Here is a 19,615-nt window from a genome sequence, read left to right on the forward strand (position 1 = left end):
TAACTGGAGGACACTGGTGCAAAAACAATACTTTCACATATTTCACATGAAAACAGGACTAAACAAAGGGGTTAAATTAAGATATGAATGCAATACTTTAAATGAGAATCTTTCAAATATTGAACTGTATGTATAGATGGTATGTGATCCCGAAGGCGATTGGATTACCTACAATACAAGTGCTACTGTGCCCTTATCTGACAATATATTATCTATTAAATTCACAACGAAACACACTTACACAGCACGAAATATCAGATTTACATTCACAGTTAAGCATAAAGCTTACACAGCACGAAATATGAGATTTACGTAATACAGTCATTATGTGGCATTCAAAGACTAAAACCGAGTACGTGTCATCCGCGCGAATATTTTGCATAAATGGCTTGAAAAACTTAGCATGGAATGTTTGTGAATGACACGAATTTCAACACAACATCGTGTTGTATACACAACTGAATGCACATCTACACACAAGACATACACTTTGGGTCATAGACATCGACGGCCATCTTGGATGATGGTACACATTCTAGTACACATGTACTACTCGACACTGCTACTGAAGATCAATACCATGTCTTAAATATCTTTTCCAGTTAATTAAACGTGTCTCTTGTCAGGGGGCAGTGGGATGGCCTAGTGGTCAAAGCGTTCGCTCGTCACGCTGAAGACCCGGGTTCAATTCTCTACATGGATACACATTCACATGTTAGGAGCCCATTTCTGGTGTTCCCCGCCATGATATTGCTTGAATATTGGAAATAGCGGCATAAAACCATTCTCGCCCACTCACTCTGTGGTGAGACGAAATGTTTAAATGAATGACTCATCTGAAACACGAAACTTAGCTAAAGATGCTATATAAACTGGCACAAAACGGTTTATAGAATTACATTGTGTTGTTCTTGGAAACTACATCAGTGATCGAAACTAAAAATAGTTAAAGATAATAATTAATTGAAATGTTTTAGATACATTCTTTTCATTTTTGTATACTCCTGCGCTAAAATGTATAACCAATGCCGTTTTGATAATAATAATATTTGCGTACCATGGTTAAATATGATATTAAAACCTTATAACATGAAGGGTAAAAGTTTGAAAAACAAATTGAAACACAGTTTTGTCATTTTACGTAAAGTGTATGTGGCCAATAAGCGTTTTCTAGTTTCGCGAAATAAGTTCGTTTAGAGTGGTGTCCCTTTGAAAAACCACGTGACCGCGGGCAAACAGTCAAAACTTGTGAACGGCAAATCTGGAAAATGACTTATTGAATAACATTAAAGAATATACAAGCATGCAGTTGTAAATGGAATACTTAAGAGATGGTATTTACCCTCAGACATTTATCACAACCTTGTAACATCAAATCAACAAGTAATGTCAACAATAATATTCTAATAATTCATAACATCATGAAATATGGATTTATTACAAGTTCAGTGCTTATGTTGATGCACGATCAGGGTATTAGTGGCCCTTATCGAGGCAAACGTGAAGGCATGACCACTGACGTGGATCGGCTGACAAGTCGTGTTTGGTAGTGTGACAAGGAATAGAAAAGAATCTTGTGCTTCGGAGTAGGGGTGAATGTGTGGTGTGGATGGGGAATTGTGATAGAGGTAGTGTTCGGGTGAGGACAGGATGGTGGACTACGGACGTTGGTGTGGGTGGAGGAAGGAAATCTTGGTTCTATCGTGACATAGCACAATATCGGAGAAGCCCACTTTTCTAGAACATAGCAGTCATGGAAAACCCGAGAAATTACACCTTATTGTGGAATAATAAACGCAGATTAAGTGGGTTCTGCGTATTAAACTGTATTTTTGTAATATCACGACAGGTCCGTTGACACACAAGGTCGTGAAGTTTATCACTTTTCAGCAGCTCAAGTCAAACCGACCATTTATATATCTTAAGGAGGCCCGGGATACAAAAGTTAAAATTAAACAATGATCCTGAAATAGAAATTATTTGTTTGCTATCATACGAGACCGGTAATTCCGCGCGTCTGGTAATTCTGCGCAGCTGCAATAACGTACTTCCGTATCGAAGGTAAACATCGTCTGCTACCACATTTACGCTTGAAATCGGGACGTTTCTACAAGGGACTGGCTTTTAATCACTAAAGGTAAGTAAATAACAATAATTGACAGATAAATTGACAGTTTTATGAAAATTCGTTTTCTTCAGACTTTTAAACCCTTTTCTTCATTATTCATAATTGGATTTAATATGAAACTCTCTTCCTTACATTGATGAAGTGATTTTTGAAAATAATCTGGCCCTAATACGCTCCCATACTTCGGATCTCCATCTGGATGTTATGCGCATCAGTTGCAAGCGATGTCGTCAGAACGTATGGCATAATGCAACGTTAGAATCTTACAGTTACTTATATTTCTAGGTAAATATGAAGCATACCAGCATGTTTAGTCACGTAAACCACAAAAAAAAAAAAAAAGAGACGTTAGTTGGCGTGTTACCGGACGGTATTGTATATGATTTGTGTCCTGATTTTTTTTAATTTGTTTATTGTATTGCTTCATCTTTCACGGAAAAGTTAGGTGTTTTGAAACATCGATCGAGACAGCATCTTCTTTCTCACAAACATTCGTATTTTGTATGTTTTTCTCATCTCCAGCCCCAACCAACAAGACAGCGTTCGGTCAACAACAAAATAAAAGAATTAAAAATTTAAAAGTGTTTTTCACTAATTGTGTAACATATTTTATGAAAAATGTAAATTTATGGTGTAGATGGAGTTGCTTCGCTTCGGAAATATCTTTTTTAAAATTAAATTGAAGAATGATCAAGCTGACCTGAGAATGCAAGGGCAGGGGCATATCTATTTATTACACAAGGGCATAAATTTTCCGAAGCCACGTGGAAAATTGACGCTAGGGGAAACATTATATTTTTCATGTCTGAATGAAAATTTAAGGTGGGCGAGAGAAGGGAAACACAGAAACAAATACAGACAGCCTTGCAACAATCAAGTGTGGTGCTGGTACACCAGGGATTATAATCAAGTCAATCGAATATTCCAACTTTTGATATGTCCAAACTTATGAAGCTATGTGTTATAACTGAAGATAGTAATTTATAGAATTTGCGATTATATGTTAATGAGTCCAACGCTACTGTATTCTCTGAAAATCTCATCCATATTATCAAAATCTGACAATGAACATGTCTGATATCTGAATGATACTTTATCTGAGTTTTACCTAAAGATGTAAGTGAAATATCTTCAGTGTCCTGTTGACCACAATGTGCATGAGTATTTGACACTCGATGTATATGAGAATAATTCGTTGGAATGAGTAGAGAGTAAGAATTAACAGTGAATAGATATTAATGTACATGATTATGGTAATTATTATTTCCACCGTGTAAGAACTACGACTGGTACAATCACCCTGATAAATTAAAGATAAAATTTTATGGAAATTATCCAAAATTCTAAAGCATCAAATTTCTGCCCACTTCAGGAGAAATACCATTTTCAGGATGTGTCGACAATAAAATTGTATATACTCATGCCAATAATGGTTGTCACCCCTCCCCGACCCCAACCCCCACACACCTAACACCCCACCCCACACCCCCTCTCCAATTAAAAAAATTGAAGGGGGTGACAACCATTATTGGCATGAGTATATATTAATCGTCGAAGTTTTTACACAAGGAAATATATTTAACAACAAGCATATGTGTTCCTCATTCAAACATACACTGTAACTGTTACGTAACAATAAGTGTTGTCGGAATCGTTAAGAGGGACGAACAAAGGGTGGTTTTGTCTTAGCAGGACTTGATCCGTTCTGGTTGTTTAGCAGGCCCTTATCAGACTAAGGATACATTGACATTGTGTGATGAGACAATAACGGAAACAGTGAAGCACTGGCACCGATGAATCACGTTCACTGTCCAGGTATAGTTTAATTAACACTTCTCGTTATCATTACACCCTCCATCCTATCTTACCATCCCACAGCACAAGTGTCTTCACAGATTGCGGTTTATCATACCGGTTTTAGATAACGGTTTATAAAACCGGTTGAAGATAACGGTTTATAAAACCGGTTGAAGATAACGGTTTATGAAACCGGTTTGATGTATCCGTTCTTGATTCCTTTCTAAAGACATATTATTGTGTCTCAGTTACCAGTACCGTGATCGTAACTAAAATGTTTCCTATGAGAAACTGATATTTTCACATGCCCTGAATGTATGATATCCATACGAAGTCTCAGAGTTCCTGCACTGGGTGTTTCCCCTGGCATGTATAGATGATATTCTGATGGTACCTGATATGGTATGGCGGTGCACGTACATGGTAGAGATGCCTGGATGTAGGTTGGCCGGGTCCTAGAACATATCCACACTGCGTCATCACCAGGTGTATATACAATGAGCTTTCTCTTAAAACTTCACGCCAATCAGATATGAGATATGAACACATCAATCTCATTCTGTTCGAGGTCCTAAGAAACATTTCATTTCACAAAACATTCTAACGTGCTATTTCTGGAAATGGGGTTCCAAGTTATGTTGAGCTTTTCCACAAAAGTTGATTAATCACCATACGACTTTAATTACCAGCCCAGTGGCATTACAGACGGCCCTGCTTTCTTCATCTGAATGGCCTACGTCTCCATTCTCATGTCTGGATGTATTCATGATTTCATTCCATGTTGACTGTATTGACCATAACGTCATTTCATTGAAAAACGCTATCATCTGTCCATATCCTTTCAAAGGCTTCTTTCCGAGAGCCTCCCTATAACATGATATCCATCTTCGGAACTGAACACATGGGGGTGATTGGTCTTTACAGTTGGAGTTCATCATAAACCAGCCATCGAGCGGTAAGCAATTCTTCTTCATCCGTGACCTTTCGGAGTCTAGAATCTTTCTCGCACTTTCGCTTTTATGGCTGGGATGCTTGCTGATGTCAACACACATATATGAGTGTTCCTTTTCTGGGTTAAAGAATTAGTATGATTATATAAATAAACCCATTTATTTTAAAGATGAGCAATCGTCTCATCTTACAGACCATCTGACGTCTCTGTACATAAGTACTTTTTTTATTCATAACTTTGTAGTCCATCGCCATTGGTAATGTGTTGTTGATAACTCTATGATATTTTAGCGTTTGTCCGGGTTTGTGACACGACGTGATACCAAGCTGACTCAATACTGTCATACTCAAGACCAAGTCTACAGGGAGAGGCGTTCTCGGTACATGTACTCATTGCAATAATTATTACACAAAATTATTCCATCGCCAGCTACCTCGTTTATCGTAAGAGTGAATCTTGTTTCCCGACGTTTCCCCAAAAATAGCCAAAGAATAAATCAGAAATAACACTCGTGCTTGTTGGCAGTTCTGTTTTTTTCTGAAACACTGTTTGACCGGTCGATGACTTCAAGGTGGGCTTTGAGCTGGCAAGAAAAGCCATGTTCAGCATTGGTGGTAATGGTGATAGTAACTTGCCTTGATGGGAAACCATTACGGAAACGACTTAAATCACAACTCAAAGTGACAACGATTGAAACCAGTCCTTACGTCTCTCATTACACACGTGTGGATCATGAGGCTCCATGATGGAGGTCTGTACATGTTTTGTACCGGATTTTACACACCTATTTGAGCACACAGTCAGTTTCGGCTAACGTTCTTCGAGACTCAGTGCTGTCTGACTGGCATGTCGTTGACCCTGATGAATTCCAACATACAGAAGGCAAAGCTAGATAGAGTGACGATAGAGGATAAAATGGCTATAACAAAGGACCAACCGATGTAGAAGGAACCGTATGCGTTAACTCGTAATGCAAAGTAATGGAGTAGCTTCGTAATATCTCGTCGTATATCTACACAGAAGTCTTTGCCTTTGATTCCCATGACGATAAGAGCCATCAGCGTCATACAGCCTGCAACAGCAACAAAGAGATGCGTTAGAACTTACTGGTTACATACCTATTGGCATACTGCTCCCCGCTGTATGCAGTCGAGTGAATAACAATAATTAAAGTACCGTATTTCCTTTAATAAGCGCCTGGTAACTAATAAGCGCCGGGAGTAAAGCAGCGGTTAAGAAATAATTAATTACAGCCAGTAAGCGCAGTAAGCGCCGGGCCTCTAAAATGCATCGGGTCTGGAAGTCCGTTGAAAAAATAAGCGCCAGGGCGCTTAATAGAGAAAATACGGTAATACTAATGTAATAACGTGTTAAACGACGACGATGATGATGATGGTGATGAATGATGATGATGGTGATGGTGATGATATATTAGCGCTAAACCCCAGAAGTGCTTGTAAAGGTGCTAACTGTGCTGGACATAGACTAAGGCTTAGTCTCTGAATATATATAATTTTGATAGTAACAAACAAGCCCATTTATATTGAAAAGGAGACCCAGGGAGACCAGAGATTCAGCCTGAACCTGAGGAAATCTAGACTTGCTTTATTTAGGGCTTTAGAACTGCAGAGAGGGCTTGGCAGTAGGGAAATTAATGTGGTTCAGGGACTGTGTGACAGACTATGCTGGACACATCACTGCAGGCAATAGAAAATGTGTTTGTAGTACTAACATCAAAGTTAAAGCTGACGTTCTATATGCTGGAGAGAGAGGTTCGATTCTCAACACGTGTACAACTTGTGAGGACCGCCCATTGAGTCTAGAATTTCCGTTGAATCTTAATGTGTATTCATGTCGTTTTCAGTAATGTTCCATCAATATTACGGCATTAGACACCAAAACTAGGTCGAAGACCAGATGGGCCCTCAGGATCATCTTGCACGTAGATGACTATAACAGATATACATTTGAATTCGTTGATTAGGGAAATCATTGCTGCCGTGGAAGAATTGAAACGTTTCAAAATTTCACAACCAAACATTCTGTTGTCATTAATATTCTTTTTTACAAATTCCATATACCAAATGATTCTCTGCACCGCACAACACAGACAGATACAATATAATGTCATCATTCAGTATTAAGCTGCTGTCTCATTCTGGTACGTCTTCACAGAAATAGCAGTAATAATACCCTCCAAGCCTCTTACTCCAGCTATAAGACTAATTATACGGGTGAAGTATTGTGTATGCGGACTGAGTGTAAGTGTTAGACAATGACGGATGGCCGAGCACCAGCCTTCGTTAAAAGGAATCGGTCAAGGATATAGGATTCATGCCACGGAACTAGTAAATACTTACTCAATGTATCGGGTACCGTTATTACATTGATTTTCATGTCGCGGCACACGGGTATCATTAGGACTTTTCCGAGAATATCCAAATCCTGTCACATTGTCTACAAAGTTTCACGAAGCTCTTAGCGTGACGGATAACAAGCCTGGCCTAACACGCTCAGGCTCTTAGCTTGGGTTGCGGCTGAAACACATCCTTTCTGGTCGCCATGTAATGGATTGCTGCTCAGGTGGACTTCCGTTTTGTCGAACTCTCTTGTAACAAACTGCATATCTTAAAATGCAGTGACTCCATGATCAGCTTCCTATTTTCTAACTTAGGTAAATATTGATCTGAATTATGACAACAGTCGCAGTCTGGAGCGTGAATGGACCCCAACCCCATACCCTATCTTAACATTCATTTAAACCCAGCATGTAACTATACTTCTAACCTCTAACCCTAAACCTCACCCAACATGTGCTCCTAAACCTCACCCAACATGTAGCCCCAACCTTTACCTCTAACCCAGCCTTCACCCATCATGTAGCCCTAACGTTAACCTCTAACCCTCACCTGCACCCAACAAGTAGCCCTAACCTTAACCTCTAACCCTAACCTTCACCCAACATGTAGCCCTAAACATAACCTCTTACCCTAACCTTCACTCACATCCACATCCACATCCACACCCACTCCCGCACCCGCACCCGCACCCGCACCCGCACCCACACCCACACCCACACCCACACCCACACCCACACCCACACCCACACCCACACCCACACCCACACCCACACCCACACCCACACCCACACCCACACCCACACCCGGCACTACAAACACCAACACGACGAACCATCATCCTAACCGTAACCCCAGACCAACAGAAAATCTCTAACCCTTTCCCGATCCGCAAGCCCCATTCTTCTGGCGCTTCCTCGTATGGTAACGGGCATATCGCTGGAAGAATGCCCCAGTGGTGTACTAGACTTGTGAAGTGTGAACTTGTAATGCTCAAGAGTGGAATGGATGAGATCCGCAAAATAAAAACCCAGAAACGATCACTTTCGCGTGCTTACATGTAACACGAGGCTGACACGTCATTTTGATGTCTGTTCAACCCATAAGGAGTTTCGATTATGGCCGCTTGAGAGTATCAATAGATGCGTCAATGGGCTGCTGGCGAAAAGACCGAACGGATGTATATTAATACAGTTCCGTGTGATTTCAACACGTCATGCCACTTTGAGAAGATCGCAGAATACATAAGAGGTTCAATGTCGGTAATAGGCCAGTTTTCCTTTGTGTGGCAAGTTTTCACGTCGAACTATCCCACGTGGCAGGGCCTATTAGCTGGAGCGTCCCTGCCAAGATTACCCGTGAAGATGGACGGCATTGTGCACGAGACGACAGGGGTCCCCGTATGCGAAGCTGCTGCCCTGCCCGTGACCACGGCGGTTATGACGAAGCCGATATCAGTTCTAGGTCCATCGATTGCTCAGCCGTCTTCGCCAGATTTCCAATACTGAGAAGAAATTAAATAAAGGCAGTGTATGCGGTGCATGCCGCCATCGATTTATGAAATAGGAAAAAGCTATTAAAATCCCCGTGTCTTCAGATCAATGTAGTTGAGCGTCCTTGATTACGGACGTGGAGTGTACGGCAATAGGTAATTGTCCCGGGCCAGCTGGGACCTGCTGGGAGACCCACAGCCTTCTTTGATAACCAACCATTTCAAACATCACAGACGCAAAATCAGAGACGCAGGGAGTTCGACAGGGGCCACGGAGCGCAGGAGGCATTTGGGGTCATTCTCTTAATTAGGATGGCTGTAACTACCATAACCAAGGTACTGATGCAACTTGTAGTGGCGTGGAGACTGTCGGTTATCCTGAAAATGGCGTTTCTGGGCTAGTTACTTCATAAGGACTGCCAGTATGACGTCCACGCAAATGTCTTTTATTGGCAGGAGCACCATGCCACTTAACTGCCTCAGAGTAAATACTGGTGTTTTCAGTTCAAATAAAGAGGTCAATATTTTTCAAGGGGATCGATATGGGGAGATCATATCATGCCCGTGGCGAGTTAAACCATCGCAAACAAATATTAAGTTTGCCGCCCACATCGAACACGATCTGAGGAAAACAATTAAGCACGTTATTGAGTTCTGGCAAGCGATACGGTACTTTGTGAATTGCTATGTATATAGATAGAAACGTGTAGGAAATGATTAACTGGTTACCCTGTTCCTTATTTTGCGATTTTATGCATATGAATGAAAGTGACAAAACATGACTGGCCTCTATGTATTTACTGGAGGTATTGAGCACAAAAGAAATAAACTGCTCTACTGTTTTCATTAGTATTTGGCCTGAGAAAGAAGTTCGAAATGTCAAATCTAATTACTCTGTTGACAACGATAAAATTCAAATACCGTCAAGCGCCTGAATCAATCAAACTACCCTTCTACCAGAACTTATTCAGGATCTGAAGTAACTTAGGGCGGATGAGCCCACTCTCTTATACCGCTGCTACAACTCTTCATGTATCGCTGAGGTAACATTGATGACACCAAGTGGATGGGCCCACTCTCTTATACCGCTGCTACAACTCTTCATGTATCGCTGAGGTAACATTGATGACACCAAGTGGATGGGCCACTCTCTTATACCGCTGCTACAACTCTTCATGTATCGCTGACGTAACATTGATGGCACCAAGTGGATGGGCCCACTCTCTTATACCGCTGCTAGAACTCTTCATGTATCGCTTCAGCGGACCTCGTCATGACATACATGATCGCCAATGGGTCCTCTCGACCTCTTCAACCAGTATTAGAACATGACGTGTCATGTATCGCGGTAATTGCGGTGAGGCACAGCAGGAATCACCCCAACCATGGAACTCATGCAATAACATAATACGGGATGGAACAGTCCAACCACCTAAACGAATCTGGACCAGACAATCCAGTGATCAACAGCATGAGCATCGTTGATACGATGACATGTATCAGCGAGTTAGACCACCCGATCCTGTTAGTCGCATCTTACGACAAGCATGGGTTACTGAAGACCAATTCTATCCCGGATCTTCACGGGTCAAACCCATGGACCTATGTCTATGGACCCGATTTTACAAGCTTCTTCATGCACGAACGCGATTCCTGCAGCAACTAAAAACTACATGTAAACATAGTGTTATACCAATTATACACTGTCCGGGAAAAAAGAAAATATCTGCTTGAACATTGGACATTACAAAAAGCACGTTGTCAAAATGTTGCAAGACTTAGAAAACGGTGGAAAAAAACAACATTAAAGTCTGATACAAATCTCTCCTACCAGTATAAAATACATCCCCATCGAATTACCATTTCTTGTTTGATTCCGCCATCATCAAACATAGGTGTATACTTTTTTGACAGGTAATGTATACACACATAAATTTACAAAACTCCAATACTTTCTCCAATACTGCATTTCCTTTGCATGCTCAAGTCTGGAGATGCAACAAGATATTAATACAAGACAACTAACGGTGTATATACCCACAGTACATCGACGAAACACATCGATCAAACTTTATTCGGTCCTGAAGATTCCTCAGGCATATATGTGATAGTATATACATATGTACGATACAGATTAGAGAATACTATTGGCGCTTGCTTTGTTAAAGACGGTACGTATGGGATACAATGTTGATCAGCATGGTTGTAATCCGATAGCTGTATACTTCGGACGTAACAGGGCAGATATTGGCCACACAAGTAGAACTCGTCTTCAGGTTTATGTATTATGCTTATTTGGTAAATTCGGTTTTCTTGTGGAATGCCCAGAAATCGTTTCAATAAAGACACCCCGAAAGGAACATCGGAACAAACGAAATAACGTCACATGACTCACCTGCTGAAAATATAAGTAGACATAAGGCTATAAGGACCCCTCTTGTTTCCTGGAGAGTGGGCACTGTGATGTAGGCCACGAGGATCATCAGAGACAGGGCGTAGGTGAGGATGCCGACCACGCAGAAGCCTTGGGCTGCTCTCACGAAATCTGCAACAGGGGTGAGTGAGTGAGTGAGTGAGTGGGTGGGTGGGTCAGTGAGTGAGTGAGTCGGTGGGTGGGTGTTTGGGTTTTGGGTGGGTGAGTGAGTGAGTTAAGCACGTCCCAAGTCTCTCTGTGAATGACAAGATCCAGACCATCGTCATGGTGATAACAAATCTGGACTCGTTGGGTTAGGTTTCGTGGGTGGCTGGGAGGTTAAGGGTTCGAAATAAGGGGTTATAATGCCAGTAGTTATAATACCAGTGGTACACGCATTCAGCTTTTCTGAGTCAGTCCCTCATTTCTATACACTGACAATAAAAACTAAAGAAAATAACTAAATTAAAGCAATTTATTTATTTGTTTAGCGTATACCATCGACAGGAACAGCATGCCTTATGACTGGTAGTTCTATAAAACATGTTATAATTTCTAGTAATCCAGTCCACTGCGACCTGCAATGGTATCTATACATTATATTAACAGCATAGATTCTTACTGATACAGCCATGCTAGTAAGACCATACTTCGAGAGTCATTAACTTGGAAATGCTATTGGTTCTGAGGACGTGAAACTATTTGTAGATTTAAGATCGCTGATGCTAACTTATGGTACAGCAATATATCGGGTGTCATATTGGTCAATATTGTGATGCTAACTTATGGTACAGAATATATCGGGTGTCATATTGGTCAATATTGTGATGCTTACTTATGGTACAGAATATATCGGGTGTCATATTGGTCAATATTGTGATACTTACTTATGGTACAGAATATATCGGGTGTCATATTGGTCAATATTGTGATACTTACTTATGGTACAGAATATATCGGGTGTCATATTGGTCAATATTGTGATGATTACTTATTTTCGGGTGTCATATTGGTCAATATTGTGATGTTACCAGGCCAACAAAAAAAGAAGGGGAGCTGAGATACCAGTGGACACTTAGATGATCTGTCGTGTCACACAGCAAAATGCGTTAATTCCAAATATTTTAAAGCATGTCAAGTGTTATCACTTTTGTTTTTGTAAATGTTATTGTATTTCTACGTCCCTGTTACAGACAAGACCAGACACACAGAGTAGAGCTTGACCCATGTAAGAATAGAGATCCAGACAATTTCAGAAAAACGGAGCTGTTAATATGCACGTTGAAAATAGCAGCAAGTGTACAGGTATTGATATTATCGATTATGTTCTTTTACAGTTTGACACTGATATGCACCCATTCACGATCAACCCACGCAGTTTCAGTACTAAAACATAACGAAGATTTCGTATTGTGACAACATAACATAATTTACATCAACAGCAGTGAGTGAGTGAGTGAGTGAGTTGGCTTCAACGCTTTTAGCAGTATTCAGATTATAACACATGGGATGAAAGCCCGAAGTGACGTAGACCTCAGACATTTTGATGAAATCCAGGAACACGGGTCCATAATCAGGACGAACCGTTAGAATTTGTGTCCATGCATTTCTGACCTACACTACAAGTAGTACTGTGTCAATACTGTTTCATTTGACTTGTGAATATATCAGAAAAATCAATGTTTTGGGAAAAGAGAAAAGAGATGTTTTTCTTTCTGAAGTCGACACAAGCTACATAAAATCTTTCTTTGCCTGAGGTAAATAATTACCCAGCACTTTACTCGACACTATCCATGTCATACCTATCTGACTATTTCTCTGAAGTAATCAGGGCATTTGTTTTTCAACGGGAGGATTACTCCCCGATTTCTCGGCATTTATATAAATCATCCACCCGAAGGATGTCACTTCGCCTTGAAGAAATACCAGTACATAGTTACACTGAAACATTCATAGGTCTCCATATTTAGAAGTATTTTCACAGAAGATTCTTAAAATCGGAATAACATAACACGACTTTCGAGATTCCCTAAATATAATTGGTTTTCTAACATTTATTTCCGATTATTATATTTATTTTCTTGTACCACCATATACCTGTTCGTTCTGACCAGGAACATGAACTGCCACACTTATGAATATTCTGGCTAAGTGTCAATAAGTTCCAAATACTAAAATAAACATCACTTTCGTGCATCGTTAACCCCTTCCTTTGTTTGCATGTGGGGTTACCCAACATGGGAACAATGATGCAAAGATGCATGATGCAAAGTCCATTTCTGGTGTACCCCGCATTGTAGACATGGCCAAAACCGGCGTGAAACTAAACTCACTCACTCACTCACTCATTCCAAGTGGGGTTCACAGGAAAGGGTGATCTGACTGGTGCGTTTGAACATTCGAACACTTAGTGGAAACATCAAATTAAATCTATTTCTCTCAGTGACATGTTTAACGATAGCATGTGCCAAAGGAAATGTCACATGAATTTGGTTTCATCAGAGTCAATCAGGATTTCAACTTTAGTATTTCTCTGTAACGTGGAGTAGTGTCAATTTTAGAATGTTTAAATGTCAGATGAGAAATTATAGTTCCCTCTGTTGCCCAAACAGAGAGAGAGTTGCGTGAGGCCAGAGAACCAGTTCGAGCATGCATCGGTGTATATGAATAAAGACACTAACTCAGACTGACGCGAGTAATGAATACTTTGACACAAGCCGTGAATAGGACTGGGCGCTGTCTCTGTTTCACAGGCTGTTTAAATAGAAACACTGCGTCCTTGTCATTTATGAGTTCCCAATTCACTATTACCTCTGTAATGCCTTTGTCTATTGCTTTTGTGGTTTGTGGGTTAGGCCCATTGTTTTTAATTGACATTATATTTAATAGTCATAGAATGGAGACTGCCGAAGCTTAGTCCTGGTTGTGAATGAATAAGGAGCGATAGTACGGATAACGGTATTTGTGATCATAGAATGGGCCTGGGCTCCGTCGTTAGGCAATGCTTCTTCTAATTACATTACCATCAAAAGAACAGCCGTGCTGGATTTATCATGTTACTATCTATGTAATTACACACATAAAAATACTGTGACGTTTTGCATGATGGAGAGCTATTCACAAATGAATCCCATTTCGAAGTTGAAATTACTCAGAGTTAATTACAACAACCCGTAAATGACAGCATGTTTGAATGTAATTAGGAATCTGAAGTTCACTGGGGGAAGGGTAGAAGGAGGTTTTAATGCGCAAAGATATTTCAACGGATTCGGAACAATGCTTCCTGGGTGTTTAATGGCGAAAGACTTACCTCGTTGCGTAAGATGGCAATAAGCATGCAAGAGTGATTGGAACGTATCACGCACAGGATTAGATTAATGGTGTAGATATCCTTCCTTTACTGATTAACATGGAACCAAGAGAGTATTACAGAGAAGTCTGCCAGTCTAACATAATGTACAGATGTGTGCGAGACGTTATGAGATGTTGTAAATCCTCAAATTAATGAGCTTAAGGAAATATAAGACATACAAGCAGGAGGTTTCCAGTAGGGTTATTAATATATCTTTGCCATGGATATGATGACGTTAGACACATACTGACAGACAACTGTACCAGTGAGGGTGTTCTGTTTGTCACATTGTGTTGTGTCAAACTTAATTGTGAGTGAGTATGGTTTTACGCCGCTTATAGCAATATTCCAGCAATATCACGGCAGAGGACAAGAGAGTTGGGCTTCACACATCGTACCCATGTGGGGATTTGGCATATTGGCGTGACGAGCCGACGTTTTAATCACTAGGTTACCCCCACCCTCCCTTAAACGTTGTAAAATACGTCGACGGTGTGAACTTCTCATGCAACTCTGTTTATATATTTTTATCGTAACATCATGATGTAGGATTTGTTTGTTGTTTAATGCCGACCTCCGTAATATTCAAGCTATATGACTTCGGCTTGTAAATAATCGAATCTAGACCAGTCAATCCAGTCACCAACAGCATGAACATCGGTCTAATTGGGATACAGTGACATGTGTCAACCACGTCAGCGAGCCTGACCACCCGATCCGTTAGACGCCGCTTACGACAAGCATGGGTTGCTGAAGACTAATTCTAACCCGGATCTTCCCGGGTAGAGACAAGCATGGGTTACTGAAGACTAATTCTAACCCGATCTTCACGGGTTCATGATACAGGACTCCGCGGTCTTATATCCGTATCCCTGGTGATCAGTATGTTCAGTCGTCATATGCATCATTTAATGTCTGAAAAGGTGGACAATTTAACATGTTGGGGCATTTGCATTAATTTGCATTATTACATGTGATGGTTATAAGACCGTATTTACACCAGATAAATTGCCCTGTGTTGGGAACTGAATGTTGTTAGGATCAACGTTTTCAGTTGCTTTCAATTTTCGTTTCATTATCATTTTTCGCTACCATAACCAGGAAAGGATTTGATGTTGTTTAGTATATAACCATCTCTGTCAGGCAAAAGGCATCATGGAAGTAGATATCGGCCAACAATGAGTGACATTGATATCACCGATATCACGGTCATGTCAAAAGAAGCAAATCGAGTCAACACGAATGTTGCCAATCTAATGAGTGAGTGAGTCTAGTTTTACGCCTCACACAGCAATATTCCAGCTATATGGCAGCGGTCTGTAAATAATCGAGTCTGGACCAGACAATCCAGTGATCAATAGCATGAGCTGCGATCTACGCAATTTGGATACGATGACATGTGTTAACCAATCGTTTTGACGTAATTGAGAAAATACATTTATATACTTGCAAGAAATGTTTAGGAGTGAAAGCAAGTACACCTAATGCCATGGTATATGGATATTGTGGAAGATTTCCCATACACATTTTTGCTAAAGCTAGAATAATAACATATTGTACACGTCTGTTATATATGCCATCTGATAGATACCCTAGACAGTGTTATGATATGATGTTAATGTACGATAACAACGGGAAGACTAACTGGGTGACTAACATTCGAGAATTGTTAAATACAATAGGTTTTGGGGAGGTATGGCAAAGGCAAAATGTTGACTTTCATATAAATTTTGTGAATAATGTTAATCAAAGGCTCAAAGATATATATACACAAGAATGGGTTGTAGCACTGTCATTGTCAAGTAAATGTTTCTATTATAGAATGTTTAAATCCCATAATTATATACAGAGAGAATTAGATCTATCTGTTCTCACTAAATATCAAGAAATTTCGAAAGGCATTTGCTCGGTTTAGGTGTTCCTCACATGACTTGGCAATCGAAACAGGGAGATATCATAAAATAGAGAGAGAGAATAGAATTTGTACATTTTGTGATCTTAATTGTGTAGAAGATGAATATCACTTCCTCTTAATTCGCCAATTCTATTGTGAGTTAAGAAAAACAAAAAGTCCCAACATATTATTCTGTATATCCCGATAGGGTGAAATTTTCTTTGTTAATGAGTACTGATGACAATGTTCTTATCCGTAAGTTGTCAACCTTTATCTATCAAGCATTGTCTCTAAGAAATAAACATAATAATTCATAGAATGTATGTACTTATATTGTTATTTGATATGATATGGTATGATGTGGTGCGATATGATATGATATGATATGATATGGAATGATGTGATATGATATGGTATGATACATGGTATGATATGATATGATGTAATATGGTGTGTTATGATATGATGTGATATGACAAAGTCAGTGTAATGTGATGTTATATGATGTGATACATTTTGATGTGATATGACATATTGTGATGTGTATATATGTGATTTTCTTGTATACTTTGGGCCTGTGGCCTTCAGTATGAATACAGATTGATTAGTGTTAACCAACTCAGCGAGCCTGACCACCCGATCCATTTAGTCGCATGGGTTACTGAACATCAATTCTACCTTAAATCTTCACGGGTAGCCAATCTAATGAACACCTAAGCTTCAACTACACAGGTTTGGATGTCTTTGCCTCTGACAAAACTTTTGGGGAATAGATGATGCATACTTTCTCCAAAAATAGTTTGTTGAGAAAAATAAGATATGAAAAGCAGGATTTGTTTAAACCATCCATACACTGTAGACTACATACAATGACTTCAACTGTATAGTTATGTGATTCGCTTTATAAATTATGAACAATTGACAATGTATAATTACCTATATCACTTTCCACCTACAAACTGAAATGTGTTGCAAACATATCCGCAAACCAATTAATGAAAAATGTCTCCGTTTTAGTACCTTCGTTATCGTACCATTATCTTCATGTAAAATGCTTTAATTTCATTGGTCAATGACGCTTTAACAAGTTTCCGTGTCACCCCTCCCAGGAGGGTGACAACTGGAAAAATATTACCCGCTGCCACGGTAACCGCCATTCTCTCCGCCGAGAAGCTGAAGCGCTAACAATCGTATGACGTCATAATATGACGCATGCCGTGCCCGGAGTTCGAAAACCGTTCGATCAGCTGTTTTTGTGTTCACTTTGTACAGATTTATTTTCCGACTTTCACTGCTTTTTTTACGCTATTTTATACATTGAGTGGTTTGCACACTCAACTTAAACAAAATTAACCATTTTTATAGCTGTTTTAAGCTTGTCAGAATATGTTTCACTGATTTAGAAAATCCAGTCGAGAGGCAGACGCCATTTTGTTTACATGTCATATGGTTGGTCGCGATCTTTAACATAAAATAAAATGATATTTTGTACAATTAACATGGCGGTAAGATAAATACGTCGGGTAATACGGTCTGATGTATGCTTCTCCCTCGGGTAATAGCGGGTCTGATGTCACAAGATTCTCTTATTGTAGCAGTGTCATCTAACCTCGTAATAGCCGGCTCGGGTGACACTGCTACAAATACTAGGTACCCTGGCACCAATCTGAGAAACCCGTCCGCGTTGTCACCAATAAAGATTAAGGAAATGTCCGTCTGATAATCTATCAGACATATTGTATTCATTGACCAGAAAATATCTACCTGCATGAATTTATTGAGCATCAGTTGGCATTCTCAGTGAGGAACATAGGCAGGTAAGTGTTCACTGATAGGACAGCTCTACGAAATGATATGTTGTCATTTTTGTTAAAAATTGGTGTAAGTAGATCTGTTACACTTTATCAAAAGACGGGGCGGTTGGGGTAGCCTAGTGGTCAAAGCGTTGGCTCGTCACGCCGAAGACCCGGGTTCGAATCCCCACATGGGTACAATGTGTGAAGCCCATTTGTGGTGTCCCCCGCCGTGATGTTGCTGGAATATTGCTAAAAGCGGCGTAAAAACAAACTCAGTCAGTTATCAAAAGACTATTTTGATGTTCGGTCAGAAGCCAATACCCAATAAAAGAGAATAATTAACTTACCTGGTAAGCCATCCCATGCTACACACGTCCACACCTGAGTCTTGTAGTCCTTGGAACAGCTCTTCCACAAGGAAATAGAAATACCTCCTTCCAAACCAAGCCATTCCGTGGAAGCAAAGGCCATAAGAAACATTCCTAGTCCTAAGAAAAACGTAATGGCTGTAGCAGCACCCTTTATGGACAAAAGCCCCATCTTGGTTCCAACGGGCTCTCCGGGGACTGACATTTTGCTTGTAGCGTTGAGCAGTAGTAGATGTATTGGTCTCTTAGACAAGATTCTGTATTCGCGAACGTTAACAATCACAATACACTTTCATCCTATATTCATTGTTGGTAAAATTTCCAACCCGACCAGGATATTTCAATACAAATAAAAATATGATCCAGATTTGCAAGGTACCTCCTTCTGAATCCACGCCCTGTGTTCTTTTGAGATTCACAACACAGCTAATTCAGAATATTGTCCAATCCTCTTCGGAAGAAAACTTCTTCTCTGCCAGCTTGCTCCAGCGTCAGCATCATCATCACGGTTCTCTGTCACAGATGAACCCATTTAAAAGTCCCCTTTCGATGACCCAGAGGCTGTTCCATTGGCAAGGCCTTCTCCAGCCCATTCTCTGCGGAACAAAAAGGTTGGTAGTTATCAGATTGCTATTAGATGTGTCATGTTGGAATAACTGCCTCTGCTAAGTATCGAGGACAGGCTGTCATTGAGTTAAATCACCAAGGTACATCTAATGACCTGATATCGTCCTGAAAACAGCGACGTTTGCCTGTAAATAACGCAATTTACCGCTGTCATGGGCTTGATGGTGAACTGTACCAGAAGCAGTGGCTGAATGGCATAAAATATTGATTGGTAGTCGAGTACTTGTATTTAGGTATTAAACGTTAGCATGGAACAGAGTTTTGCACGACGTGATTACTATTTTAGAGTTTGATGAGCAAAGATTACTGTATCTAATTGTGAAATTGTTCGCATGTCTATTTTTTAATCAATCGTGAGCACTGATTTTCAGATAATAGAATAGACGTACAATTGTGTTACATTATCGAGCATTTCCCTAGTTAAATGAGGAATTAATCG

General features: G+C 40.1%; 1 protein-coding gene across 1 annotated transcript in view; it reads right to left on the reverse strand.

Annotated features, from left to right (window-relative positions):
* Nucleotides 1-5,692: 5,692 nt before the first annotated feature.
* LOC124284005 overlaps nt 5,693-19,615 on the reverse strand; it is a 43,654-nt gene continuing 29,731 nt past the window's right edge. Inside the window, exons 3-5 of the mRNA XM_046720041.1 lie at nt 18,529-19,145; nt 11,122-11,271; nt 5,693-5,949 (exon numbers count right to left, since the gene is read on the reverse strand). Of these exons, the coding sequence (XP_046575997.1) occupies nt 5,705-5,949; nt 11,122-11,271; nt 18,529-18,754 (621 nt within the window). The 5' untranslated portion in view covers nt 18,755-19,145 and the 3' untranslated portion in view covers nt 5,693-5,704. The remainder of the gene's footprint in view (nt 5,950-11,121; nt 11,272-18,528; nt 19,146-19,615) is intronic.

The sequence above is a fragment of the Haliotis rubra genome, unplaced genomic scaffold (assembly GCF_003918875.1).
Source record: "Haliotis rubra isolate DU_JTF1 unplaced genomic scaffold, ASM391887v1 Scf328, whole genome shotgun sequence".
NCBI classification, from domain to species: domain Eukaryota; kingdom Metazoa; phylum Mollusca; class Gastropoda; order Lepetellida; family Haliotidae; genus Haliotis; species Haliotis rubra.